We start from the raw sequence: 14,485 nt of genomic DNA, 5'->3' as shown, positions 1-14,485 counted from the left end.
AAAAGGAAATTGCTAGAGAATATATCTAAAGAAAAAATAAAGAAGACTCCTAGATATAAGGGTGGACTGGAAACTGTTTTGTGTAAGACAGTGCGAGAATATGAATAAGAAAACCAATCCTCTATTCCAAAGAGATAAAGAGAAAAATCTTTGGAAATCACAAAAGTAGTGACAGACACCTGGAAAGAAGAAAGCCATGCCAAAACCAGCTCCTACTTGTGGCTCCCTGGCTGGGAGGGGGAGGGGAAGCAAAAGCCTCATCCAAAAATTAAAAGAGAATGGAGTCCTTTGAGCCTCAAGCCTAGGTGAGGGTTTTGACTAAACAGGAACTCCCATAGCTGACATATGGGAACCAGAGAGGAAACCTATTTTGTTATTCAGTAGGACTCCAAAAACAATGACTATGGCGAGATGGAACATGATATCTAAAACTGAACTACCTTGTGTCTGAAAGTAGGAAACAACCATAAAAATCAGGGGACCTGACTTTTAACCTGCCAAAACCCCGGGGAAGACAATCCCAAGGGATAACTTTGGGGGAAAGGAGTCCAGAACTTGACAAGTCAAAAGGCAGAAGGCTCAACTCATATACAGTAGAGTGCATAAGGTAAAACATTTAGCCCTCAGTAGCTGGAAACAGACCTCTTGGGCTGAGAACGACCTGGGAGTTAGAAAGTCCTGGGCCTAAGGTCAGTGGGTGAATTAACCACGGAACCATTGATTTGCTATTCACTCATTATAATATGAGAGGTCTGAAACGATAACAGTCTAATTGCTATAGACTGATTAACACTTGGAGGTTTTCAAAGTACAAAGACAGGTTCTCCACCTGTTCTCTACAGATCTCAAATCCGCTGCATGCAGTTATCCTTATACTCACAATGATTTAGGCATCCAGGAAAATCTGAAAAAAATGAGTTTGGGGAGGGTGACACACTGCAAAACTAAATGTGATTATAAGCCTCTGGTATGCACAAAGGGAAGCTCTCAAGTGAAGACAGGGTAAGCAGGCACAGAATACTTGTCCAATGCAGACTCAACACTAGAATAAACCATAGGAAGACAAGCAGACACAAGTCCAACTAACCTTCCATTATGGCTGTGAATATACTTGGCAGTCTGCAATTTCTGAGGACCTAAGAAAAAGCTGTTCCAACATGTCAACTTGTTTTTTATGAAAAGGTCTTTCTAATATAACACAAAAAATAATCCCAAGAATTGACAGTTGGAGTTACATGAATTAATAAACACTACCCAGGAAAGAGAACAATTAGCAAAGTAAAGAAAGCCTGTAGAATGAGAAAAACATTTGCCAACCACATTAGGAACATGCAATTTATAGCTACAATACACAAAGAACTATAAAAGTAAGCACCCCAAACTAAATAATCTAATCATCATTTGGCTAATAGAGTGAACAGATGGTTCTCAAAAGAAATACAAATATGCAATAAATATTATAGAAAGTATCCAAGATCCTTAGCAAAATAGGAAATGCAAATTAAAACTGCTTTGAGATTCCATCTCACTTTAGACAGAACAGTTATCAGAAGGAAACAGCAAATGCTGGTGAGGGTCCTGGTGGCAATGTAAACTGATATGGCCACTAGAGAAGTCAGGATGGAAGTTTCTGAAAAAGACAAAACAAAAACCAGACAACCTAAAAACTATGTGAGACCCTCTATGTCAAGCTTCTATTGTCAGAAACACTGAAACTAGAATTATCCGAAGAGCCAGCTATCCTACTCTTGGGTACACAGCCAGAGGAAACACTTGCTCCATGTTCACTGTTGCACTATTTGCAAGTGCTAGGAAATGAACCCAACACAGGTGTCTATCATAGACACAATGGAATTTCATTGACCTCTAAAAAAGAAATTGTATTTGTCAGGAAATGGATATAACTGGAGATCACTGTATCAAGCAAACTAAGCTAGCCTCAGGAAACCTATTAGTGTACTTTACTCACTCATAAGTAGAATCTAGATTGAAATTGGAGGGCAGGTGGCATGAAAGGAGAAAGGAGAAGACCATGATGGAAAAGGAAGAAATTTAAGTTACGGGGAAACCAGTGGAGAGACAATGGAAAATACGCAGTGTGAAAGCAGACGTGTGGGGACACTAAGGGGAAGGGGTAGCAAGGAGACTCGAGAATGTAGATAAAATACAATGTAGAGTGGGGCTTATGTATGAATAATGGAACTCATTGTATGCTAGCTTAAAAATTAATTTAAAAAAGCATCATACTGAGAAGTAGTCAGAGGGAGAAAGAGAAAAAGACAGAGAGGGAGAAAGAGAGTAAAAGAATGAAAAAAGAAAATGCCCCAGAAGTGAATGTCTAAGTTGCAAGGAAAATAGTAAACATAAGAAAAACTAAAACTAACAATATTTAAATAAAATAATCATCAAATCTAGGAGGTTCAAAATGCAACAAGATACTAAATAAGTACATGGTAGATGGAAGTCATGTTTTAAAATATACTTAGTACTTTAGCTTCTAATTTCAAATATCTTCAAGATATCAAAAAGAGTGATTCACTTACACTGAAATAGGAAATCAGATTTTCTGATGGCTGATCACTTGCAGAATTTAAAATCACCATTAATTGTTGGATAGTATTCATAACAGTCCTAAAGAATAGAGCACAAGAAGAAGCATTGAGCAACAAAGGAAAAATTTTGAAGAAAAAATGAAATTCAACTATCACTTAAGCATATCTTTTAACACACTGTGTATCCAATTTATCTTAAAGTTCCCTAAAATAAGACCTTATTTAAATAAAATAAAAACCACTTACCATGTTGCAGCTTAAAATAATTTACTTTTACTTAACTTTCATAAAAGTATTATCAATAATTATAGAACTGATGAACTTACTAATAAAATTAAGTATCAATACTATTGATAGAGAATTGTTCTTTTAACTAATGAATTTTCAGGAAAATATACCTTAAAATTTTCATGTTATATGAATAGGTAACCGGCATCAAAATGCTACTCTTTCAAGAACAGATGAGAATTAAGTGCCAATACCCCACTCTCCACAATATGGAGGGCCTCACTATATAGTACAGGTTAGCCTCAAACTTGCAACAACCCTCTTGACTCAGTCTCCCTCTAAATTTGGAGATTAGGAGAAAGGACCACTAAGTTTGTCTTAAATATTATACACTTTCAAATAAAGACAGCAAGATATTCAAAATCTCAAGTGAAGAATTGAAAGAGCCTTTAAAAAGATCTTCAAGGAAGAAGAATAAAGCCCCAAGTAATCTTAAGTCACTTTTGCTAAAGCATCAAACTTGCCCAGTCTCTCAGGACTTCCATAATTCTACAGTTTTGCATGCACACACACACACACACACACACACACACCCTTGCGTGTTACATATAACAAAGGTAAGTGTTCCAGTCTTGTAGTAGCAGGAAGTCTTGTAGAGGCCTGGCTGGGCTTCTCTGTAGTGACATCACTACACTTGTCGACACTCCGACTTTCACTCATTGCATTTTCTCTAGCTACTATAAATAAGCAACGCCACAGTGATTAACTGTTAGAAACCAAAGACTGCAGACTTCTTTGAAGCAATGGTCTCAAACACTTGTTTGTTCTTGGTCATAACACCTTCCCTCAGGTTCTTGACTTTAGCTCACTGCAGCCTAGCTTCCATCCAGTTCCCATGACAGCTTCCTCACGGGTCAATCCTTACCGTCTGTTCTTTGGGCAGATGCGTATACTTTATGTTCTTAAGTCGCCCTGCCCTGATAACTCCTTGCTTTTCCATCTTGCTGCTTACTAGACATCTACATAAATGCTGTAAGACTGATAAACTAAAAATGAATCCATCACATTTATCAAACCTGTTACTGTTCCTTCATTGCCACCATTATTCATTTGCTTCAGCTTTCTGGAATGTCTCATTGAACTACTCCAATAGGTCAGTCCAGAGATTTTCACTAAGAATAAAAGGCAGAGCACGTAGAATGAAGCGAGTTCCTCAGGTTATTCTAATATGCATCCTGGTGTAAGCACTAAGATATACTGACAGCTCTATTCCTAGCCTGTTCTGTACTCAGTCTTCTCCCATGAACCACTGACATGCAAAGTTATAAAAATAAAATCTGGGCCAGATTGATGTAGCTCAATGATAGAGTACTTGTCTAGCAGTACAAAGCCTTGGATTTGATCCCCAGGAAAACAACTGAGAAAAAAATAACTTCTTATCTGAGAAATCAAATCTACTTTTATCCTTACTTGTATTTATCACTGATTTAAAACACAGGCCACATCACACACCAGGTACAGCATGCTGAGGATGGCATACTAATACCCGTTTTCTGTTCCTGCTGCTCCATTCCCTCATTTTGCAACCAATACAGAGCAGCTAATAGTTCCCATATACATATACATATATATATATATATATACACACACATTATGCTGTGCCACATCTCAGTGCCTTTTCATACAATACTATTGCCTCTTAGTAAACTTCAGTTGAAATATAATATCATATCATCTCTGTTACTTCATCAGCTCTGCTGGTGTGAAAATGAGTCTGTTTACATAACTACAGTCATTTGAAATGTATCACTGCTTATTTACAATGTACCACCATGCTGGGTCTTAATTATTGAAATCGTGAACAGAAAAGCCATGATCCATATGGAAAGCAATTTAAAGGCTATTATTGGTATTAGTGAAAAACACATAAATATGTAAATGGATTTATACTTATATTATGAACATAAAGGAATAGTTAGCAGTCCATAGAAAGAAGAAATTCAATAGAGAATGCCAAGTATGAAATCTTTCAAGTACAAAAGCACTAATAGTTCAAAAACTAAAAGAAGACCAGTATGTGGCCAATACAGAGTAACCAAGAACAAAATGAGGTTGGCAAGGCAACAGAAACCTGGTCATGTAAGGTCTCAGGGACTGTTAAGAAATTTGATTTGTATTCCAAATGCAACTAGAAGTAACCAGAGGCTTTGGGCAGCCATCCACACACATGATTTGATTTACATTCATAGAATATTATTTGGGGACTCTGTGGAGAATAAATTTGTTGGTAGGGAAAGATACAACTGTAAGAAATGAAGGGTATTATCAGATAGCTACTGCCTGGTAATAGAAAGAACACTGTCTTGCACAAAAGTAGAGAGAGTAGGCAGAAACAGAGGAAAGCACACAGACTGAGAAATGCTCTGGAGCATGCAGCTAGACCTGGAACAGATTCTGGAGTGGGATATGAGTCACGAAGGGACATAAAAATAACTCTAGGTTACGCAACATCAAATGCTGATGCTTTTTCCTTCTGAGAAGGAACATATATTTTGGGTTATGTTCCTTATATATAAATACAAACAAGTAATAGCTTTAATCTAAGCAAGTCATAAAGTATTTACTTGTTGTGCAAATACCAAGTCAAACAAGTCTGAAGCACGCATACAGCACTTGGTAAACAACTACAGTGAAAGCTGGAAGGGGAAAAGGCATACCTAACTGGAGTGTGTGGCGTAGCCATGCTGGCCTCTTCATCAGGGTTGTTTTTTCGTGGCGTCCTCTCTGTTTCAAAACTAATGATAAGTAAAGTAACTCATACTGAAATTTACAGTTTGTGTTATGGGTCAAAAAAGCAGTTATTGATCAGTAATAAATAACAATAATTAAGAAATCCTGCTACTCAGGGCGTCGTGCCCATGTTCTCAAAAAGATAAGGGATACGGAATAATGTGCTGCTTGAATAACCTTTTTTTCACCATCATTCTTAAGCATGGGTCTCCTTCCACAAGTTTGTAGCAAAGCAAAGTGGTACACCAAACACTGACGATTACAGTGGGCAGTGGAAGGTGTTTTCTGCCTGGTGGCCTTAACAGCCGAGCTGTGTGGGATCTTAAAACAGTGCCGCTCATAGTTTTCACTGCACTATGCTATCCAAAGATTTCATTTCTAGTTAGATAAAACTAAAGACATTTTATTATGTTTAATTTCTAAATCATATTGTTTTCATTTCACAGTAAATATTCTTTAAAAAGAGTCAAATTAACTTTACATATGGCCAGTCAAAACAGTAATACTCTCAGCCACTCCCTACCTTAAGAATCTTACTCAACAAGTCAAAGAGAATATTCTTCTTAAGTTTTTTTTAATATCAACATGGTCAACAATTGATAAAAAGGATGGAATGAAAGAGACACTACTTGAGTAAACTAATTAATTAAATCATTTTCTTTTGGTACACATTTAAAAAATATCTAAATAACCAAAAAGGAAAAGAAACAGAGAAAACTGTTATAGTAAGTAATTCACACTAAATCTTTATTAGTTACTAAATTGTATGCTTAGAATATTGCCACTGTACTACATAAAGACATTTGAGAATAATCTATTATAAAATATTGCTAAAAGATCTCTAAGTTAGTAAAAATCTATATAACATCTGAATAATTATTAATCTATATACAATCCATATAAAAAGCATGTTAATATATAAAAACATATCATTGTAATACCTGTCTATAGGATCAGTCTGAAGTGTTTTATCATGATCCAAAAATAGTCTTGCATCTAAATCTTTGTTTTTAAGATAAAGCTCTTCGTAGCGTTTAGAGAGACTTTCAACCTCAAAAGAAAGAAATTGGTAATTATCTTTCTAGTGTTATCTGTCTTAGGATACACAAGTAGATTTCACTACAGAACTTTTGTACAATGCACATTTAATTTTAAAACACTGAGTCCACATCCAAAATAAGACCTGTCTAAAAGTAAACTATAGAATATTACACATTAAGGCTGGGTGGATATTAGCGAATGTCTTTAAGGCCAGCACTCAAGAGGGAGAAGCAGGAAGAACTCTGTGTGTTCGAGGCCAGCCTGGTCTACAGAGCTAGTTCCAGAACAGGAACCAAAGTTATAGAGAAACCCTGTCTTGAAAAACCAAAAAAAAGATTATTATACATTAAACTTCAATATTTTTACTATTTTATGTATATACTGCACTTATTAGAATTTAAAGTAGTTAGACAAGGACCATCAAATGCCACAATACAGTGCTGACCACACTAATAGTCATCACAGGTTGAATATTTCCTAATTAACATGTTTAGAACCAAAAGTATTTGATATTTTAGAGGTTTTTTAAATACTGGCATATTATATGCATATCATGAAGGTAATTTTATATAACCTTTTAAAATACTTTTGTGTCCTGAGTAGAACTTTTCACTTGTGGTCATATCAGTGCTTTTAAAAAAGTAACACATTTCAGGGTTTTCAATTTGGAATTCCCAATCTCATTCATAATTAGTTAACTGCTGATTCTTCAAGCATGCCATATATCCTTCACTTTTTATCTTCTACTGTATTCTCAATATAAGATAAAGCATTTCTTTAAACACAATAAATTCTCTCAACTATAAATTTTAAACAATCTTTTAAACCCTCTGGTTTACTCTGACTCTTTCTAGTTTAGTATCTTTGGCAAGAGAATTAGCCCAATTAAGTATTCTAATGTCATGGTTTGAATGAGAGTGGCCTCCATAAGATCATATAATTTAATTTTGTTTTTTTGTTGGTAAACTATTGGGGAAGAATTAAGAGGTGTGGCCTTGCTGGAGGAGGTATGTTACTGTGGGTGGGCTCTGAGGTTTTAAAAGCCACACTATTTCCAGTTAGCTCTCTCCGCTTCCTTTTTTTTGGATCCAGATATATGCTTCCAGCTACTGTTCTGGTGCTATGCCTACCTGCCTACCTGGTGCCATGCTCTCCACAAAGATGGCCATGGGCTCTAACCCTCTGCAACTGTGAGCCCCAAATGAAACATTTCTTTTATAAATTTCCTTGGTCATGATGTTTTGTCACAACAACAGAAAACACCTAATTGACATAGTTTTACAATTTACTTTCTATCATACCTTTTCAATTGTTAGAAACTACAATTTATTGGTTCTAATCTCTTATAACCATGATTTAAAATCTAGTGTTCAATAGTCAGCTATGACTTCTTTTGTAGCACAATTAATAAAAACCCAGGGAGAGAAATTGAGGTTCAACCTGAAGAAAAAGCAAAACAGTCAGTCACTGGCTCTTACCTCTACCTCAATCTAAAATGAAGATCCTACCTCAGAATCCTCAGAATTAGACTGTGTTTGAGAGCTGTCTCCTCAGGTCTAACATTCCTCTCTAGTGCTGGAAATAAAGGCATGCACCACTACCACCTGATTTCTATGACAATCTAGCATGTCTCATGGGATTAAAGGTGTGTGTCACCACTGCCTTGTTTGTAAATCTGATCAGTGTGGCTCTTTAACTCTCTGATCTTCAGGCAAGCTTTATTTATTAAAACACAAATGAAATGTCACTACAGAAAAACCAAGAGTCTTGCACATATTAGACACACATTCCACCACTAAATCAAGCCCTTAACTGCTGAGGTGTTTTCTACCTAGTTTGGTTTGTTGTTCCAGTACTATAGAGAGAACCCAGGACATTTACATGGTTAAGCAGGCACTCTACACTGAGCAACACTCCCCAGCCCTTTTGTGGCTTTCAAAGTCAATGTTTAACCGTGAGGGAACTAAAACTGCATTATAAAAAGAATGGTAGAAGAAACCCAAAAATGCAAATTGTATGTTTCCCTACATAATTAAACTTGGCAGAATGGTTATTAATGCGTAGCTAAGATTAGTGACCACTCCTACCCTACCTTAGAGAAACACAAACTAGCAACCATCTGGCAATTATATGTGCAATACTGAAAATGTGAAGTTTCTCTTAAGGTATTCACTGAAACTAACCCTTTATAAAGGAGTGGGGGATTATCCTAAATGTTAACACTCTTTTTAGATGTCAGAACAGCATGGTTTCTGATGCCTAAAGTAGGAATAAGATTACTAAAAGACCAGGTCTCAACCATGTTGTGTAATAGTATTTTAAGATGTGTTATATTTGCTTATGCTGTGGTTTATTTGTTTAATGATGCAAAGATGTGCTGCATTCTTTTATGTTGCATTTGTTTAATTCTGTAAAGCTGTGATGTTTTGCTTGTCCAAAACACCTGATTGGTCTAATAATAAGCTTGAATGGCCAATAGCTAGGCAGGAGAAAGAATAGGCAGAATTGCCAGGCACAGAGAATAAATAAAAGAAGAAAAAGAAAAAAGGGGGTAACAAAAAAAGAAAGAGAGGGGGATGCCAGGGCCAGCCACCCAGCCATACAACTAGATACACAATAAGAAGGAAAAAAATATGCAGAAATAGAAAAAGGTAAAAGTTCACAGGCAAAGGGTAGATATGATAATTTAAGTTAAAAAAAGCTGGCTAGAAATAATCTAAACTTAGGTTGAATATTCATAAGAAAGAGTAAGTCTCTGTGTGATTATCTGGGAGCTGGGTGGTGGGAATCCAAAAAGCTAAGTGTTAGTGGCACACACCTTTAATCCCAGCACTCAGGTGGCAGAGATTGAAGGATCTCTGTGAGCTCCAGGCCAGCCTGATCTACAGAACAAATTCCAGGATAGGCTCCAAAGCTAAAGACAAAGACAAACCCTGTCTCGACAAACCAAACAAAACCAAAACAAAAAACAAAAACCCACACACACACAAAAAAAACCTCCACAACCTAGCAGTGGTGGTTCATGCCTTTAATCACACAGCACTCAGGAGGCAAAGACAGGTGATCTCTGAATTTGAGGCCTGCCTGGTCTATTTCTATAGGACTGCCAGGATATATAGAGAAACTGTCTCAAATGAACCAAAAAAAAAAAAAAAAAAAGAAAAAAGTACTCAATATTGTCCTTCTTTGTCCTTCTGTGAGGTGGTACAATATTCTGAAACTATCTCTTATACTGAAACTTTTCTTGAAGGCAGAGTAGTCACCAAGTCACACGCAGAAGAAGGAGACTGTCTCACTGATAAAAAGTACCAATCCACGTGGTTAACATAGACAAGAATTATGGGGTTAATTCGAGTTGTAAGAGACAGTTAATAATAAGCCTGAAATAACAGGCCAAACAGTTTATAGTTGTTATAAGCCTCTGTTTCCTTGGGACTGAATGGCTGTGGGACCAGGTGGGACAGAAACTTCTGTCTACATATATGGTACCCAAATGTTAGGCAAGAATTTCCACATAAAGCCTGAGAAAGCTTTTTAAAAAAGTATTCTAGACAGAAAAGAACAAAATCAAGCACAGCTTCTTGGTACCAGCTCTGAGTGGACTCTGATTGCTAGAAACAAGCAGAGGCCTGGCTCCTGTAAGAGAAGCTCAGCATTAGCAGCAAAACCCTCACAGCTCCTTTCAGAGGCTCTGTCACCGAATACTTAAATGGTGTTTATGAGCAGCCAGCAGCTTACTTCTTGGTGGTGGCATGGATCTAGAAACTATACAGAGTTGTGGTAAAAAAAAAATGTGGCTAGGCCAGTACCTCCACCATAAAGCTAGACTCTCAGGAAGTGGGGCCAAGGAATGGGGCAGATCCTTCTGCCAAAACCATGGCTTTAATCCTAGTCATGCTGCTTAGCAGATTAAAGACTAATGTGGTCAAAAAAAGATAAAGACATACAGTAAAGACAAATTCAGAGGGGAAAAAAAGAAAAAACATCTAAATAGTTTACAGTGTGTTTAAAAAATATTCATAGGCTTGGGAGAGAAAAGAGAAATGGATAATGGACATTTGTCTTTGTTTAGAGTGTAGGTTACAAGTTGTTATAAATAACAGCCAGGATAAAAAGTAAAACAAATGAGATTAGATTCAGGGTCTTGTTTTGAGGGAAAAAAGGAGAAATGCTGTGGGATAATGCTCTCATACACTATAAAGATTTGTCACTCATATTGGTTTAATAAAAAAAAACGCTGATTGGCCAGTAACCAGGCAGGATGTATAGGTGGGGCAACCAAACTAAGAGAATTCTGGGACGAGGAAAGGCAGAGTCAGTCATCAGCCAGATGCAGAGGAAGCAAGATGAGAATGCCTTACTGAGAAAAGGTATCAAGCCATATGGCTAACATAGACAAGAATTATGGGTTAATTCAAGTTGTAAGACCTAGTTAATAATAAGCGTAAGCTAATAGGCCAAACAGTTTATAATTGTTATAGTACTCTGTGTGCTTCTTTGGGACTGAATGACTGTGGGACTGGATGGTACAGAAACTTCCGTCCACACAGTATTGTTCTTCTTTGTCTTCCTGTGTGGTAATGAAATATTCTGAAACTATCTTTTATATCCTAAGAAACTGGAACTTTTGTTGGATCTCATAGCCAAGATTAATAATATACCTTAAGGTCCCTTACAAATTAAGACTGCTTTTTCTTCATCTATCGTCAGGTGGAGGTTCTATGGTGATATGCAAGAAATTCATCAGTATGGCTATAGGAACTGGCCTTTTCAGGCTCCCTCTCCTCAGCTGCCCAAGGAACTAACTGGGGGCGTCTCCCTGGAAACCTGGGAACCCCTCTAGGGTCAAGTCTCTTGACAACCCTCAGGTAGCTCCTTAAATTAAGATATATGCTTCCCTGCTCTCATATCCACCCTTCCTATATCCCAAGCACCCCATTCCTCCGAGCTCCCCCCGCTCTCCCCTTCACACTTTTCTCTCCCCATCTTCCCTTGGCCCAGTCTTGCCCAACCCTCAAGTTCCCAATTTTGCCTGAGCCCCACCTTGGAGCACCGGACTGAGCTCCCAAGGTCCTGATGAGGAGCAGAAGGAGAGAGAACATGAGAAAGAAAGTCAGGACCGTGAGGGAACCTCCAGCTGGCGACAGATGGGGGAAGGTGACTGAGCCCCAACATTGGAGCACTGGACTGAGCTCCCAAGGTCCCGATGAGGAGCAGAAGGACGAGAACATGAGGGAGAAAGTCAGGAACGAGAGGGGTGCGTTCACTCATGGAGACGGTGGGACAGAACTAATGGGAGATCACCAACTCCAGTTGGAATGGGACTGATGGATCATGCGACCAAACCCGTCTCTCTGAGTGTGGCCAACAGCGGGGGCTGACTGAGAAGCAAAGGACAATGGCTCTGGGCTCTGATTGTTCTTCATGGACGGGCTCTGTGGGAGCCTTCTCAGCTTGGTCGATCACCTTCCTGGACCTGGGGGGAGTTGGGAGGACCTTGGTCTTAGCATAGAGTGGGGAACCCTGATGGCTCCTTGGCCTTGAGAGGGAGGGAGGGGAGGTATGGGTGGAGGGGAGGGGAGGGAAGGGGAGAAGGAGGGGAGGGAGGGGGAGGAGGGGCGGGACAGGAGATGGAAATTTTTTAAATATAAAAAAATAAACCATGAGAGAAAAAAAAATAAAAAAATAAATAAAAAAGAGGAAAAAAAAAAAAAAAAAAAAAAAACAAATTAAGACTGCTAGCCTACTGTGTATTCAAACTGTTTGCTTAGCCTAACTAGTAACCAACCTCACCTGCCTTGGTTTACCATGTAATCAACGTTTACAACCATTTACCTGTTGATGGACATCTAGACCAATTCTATAACTTAGTTATTGTGGATAAAGCAGCAATAAGCATAAATATACAAGGATCTTTACAGTATGCTGGCATAGAGTCTTTGGGGCATATATCCAGAAGGGATACAGGTAGGTCGTATAGTAGTTCTATTTTTTAGTTTTTTTCAGGACCTCCTTAATGGCTGCATCAAGACTAGACTAATTATATTCCTACCAGTAATCTATATATTAGATACATAAAAAATTTTATCTTCCAAAGATTTCCTCTCATTCCATAGGCTGTCTCTTAATTCAAGAGTTTCATTTGCTATACAGAACATTTTAGTCTCACTTAATTCCTGAGCTATCAGTCTTTCTCTTTTCCTGAAAAAAATCATACCTCTACCTTAAAGTATTATACCTATGTTTTTAAAAGGTATTTAATTTAAAAAAATTCTATGTTTTTAAACATAGAATTACCTATGTTTTTCTGTAGAAGTTTCAGTTTCTGATCATCCATTATAAACTTTGATAAAGTTTAATTAATTTTATGGGATATAAACCAGGAGTCTAATTTCATTCTTCTACATGTAGCTTTCCCAGGATCCCTTGTTGAAGAAGCTATGGATTCTCATTTTGTCTTGGTATCTTGGTGGCATTCCTTCCCTCCCTGAGTCATGGGACAGTGTGAGGAGCATTGGTGATATTGGCAATGGACCTGAGCTTTTCCAGTGGAGAGACTTATTGCCATCTCAATATCACTGTTTTTAGTAGATCTGCTTATATGCTCTTGGTTTAATTTTCTAAGTTATGAATGTCTTGAAATTTGTCCAGTTCTTCTAGACTTTCCAATTTATTGGAATAATAGTTTTCAAGGGTGCTCTAATGATTCTCTGATTTTTGTTGGTGTCCGTTATGTTTCCTTTTCAATCTCTAATTTTATTAAGCTGGTTCTTTCTTCTGATTCATTTGGCTCAAGGTTTTCCAATTTCATTTATCTTTTTAAAGAATCAAGTCTTTGTTTTTTATTGCAGAGAGAGAGAGAGAGAGAGAGAGAGAGAGAGAGAGAGAGAGAGAGAGAGAGAGAGAGAGAGAGAGAGAGAGAGAGAGAGAGAGAGAACAAGAACAGGCTGGCAGGCTGGCCTCAGACTTAAACTCAAGATCCTCCTGTGCTCTGGGTACTAGATTGCAGGCATGCGCCACTATGCCTGGCTCTCCTGCAGTGTTCTATTTCCTCGTTTGCCTCTCCCACTAGCTCCTTAGGATAGTGACTGAAAGTTAATCTCTGGACCCACATTATCCAGAACAACACTTGACACACTGAACACAAAACAAATACTAAGTGAATTCTTAAATTAAGAACTAGTTAGCAATCCAAATAGAGAACTAGTAGCCTAGTTTTCTAATTCTATGCCTTTTGATAAATTATGTTTACATATACTTTTGAATCTATGTTTTTTTTTTTTAAAAAAAAAACAAAACCTTGCTGGGTCGTAGTGGCACACACCTTTAATCCCAGCAATCTGGACAGAGGCAGAGGCTGGTGGATTACTTAAGCTTGAGGCCAGCCTGGTCTACAGAGTGAGATTCGGGACAGCTAGGACTACACAGAGAAAAGAAACCCCGCCTCAAAAAAACAAAACCAAACAAAAGAAGTAAACAACAACAAACAAAAAACTTTTTCACCATAGAACAAAGTTGACTTTACAATTCTACTCAGCTAAATTTACCTTGGGAAATAAAGAACTGACAAATAAGCAATTATCCTCCTTCCCCAGAGTCTCAAACAAACCATACTAATTTTAATTGAATTGTATTTCAAATTACCTCTGGAAGTCCATTAGATGATACAATTCCAAGTGAATTCATAAAGGGGATAAAATTTTTGAAATAAACATTTTTCACCTGAAAAATATAACATTCAAATATATATACATCTAAGATTACAATATTAAGAGATTAAAATTTAAAACAAAATAAAATCCAGCCTCGGTAACTATCCACGCTAACAGTGTTAACTGACATAAAACATGATTAATAAAAACTCATCATGATTA

General features: G+C 37.5%; 1 protein-coding gene across 1 annotated transcript in view; it reads right to left on the bottom strand.

The window, feature by feature from the left end:
• Positions 1-14,485, bottom strand: part of Rb1 (RB transcriptional corepressor 1) — a 135,247-nt gene that overhangs the window by 66,944 nt on the left and 53,818 nt on the right. The window contains exons 9-12 of the mRNA XM_038310142.1: positions 14,256-14,333; positions 6,512-6,621; positions 5,498-5,575; positions 2,544-2,631 (exon numbers count right to left, since the gene is read on the bottom strand). Of these exons, the coding sequence (XP_038166070.1) occupies positions 2,544-2,631; positions 5,498-5,575; positions 6,512-6,621; positions 14,256-14,333 (354 nt within the window). The remainder of the gene's footprint in view (positions 1-2,543; positions 2,632-5,497; positions 5,576-6,511; positions 6,622-14,255; positions 14,334-14,485) is intronic.

Source organism: Arvicola amphibius, chromosome 13 (genome assembly GCF_903992535.2).
Source record: "Arvicola amphibius chromosome 13, mArvAmp1.2, whole genome shotgun sequence".
In the NCBI taxonomy this organism is placed as follows: domain Eukaryota; kingdom Metazoa; phylum Chordata; class Mammalia; order Rodentia; family Cricetidae; genus Arvicola; species Arvicola amphibius.
This window is presented reverse-complemented; position numbering and strand designations above follow the sequence as displayed.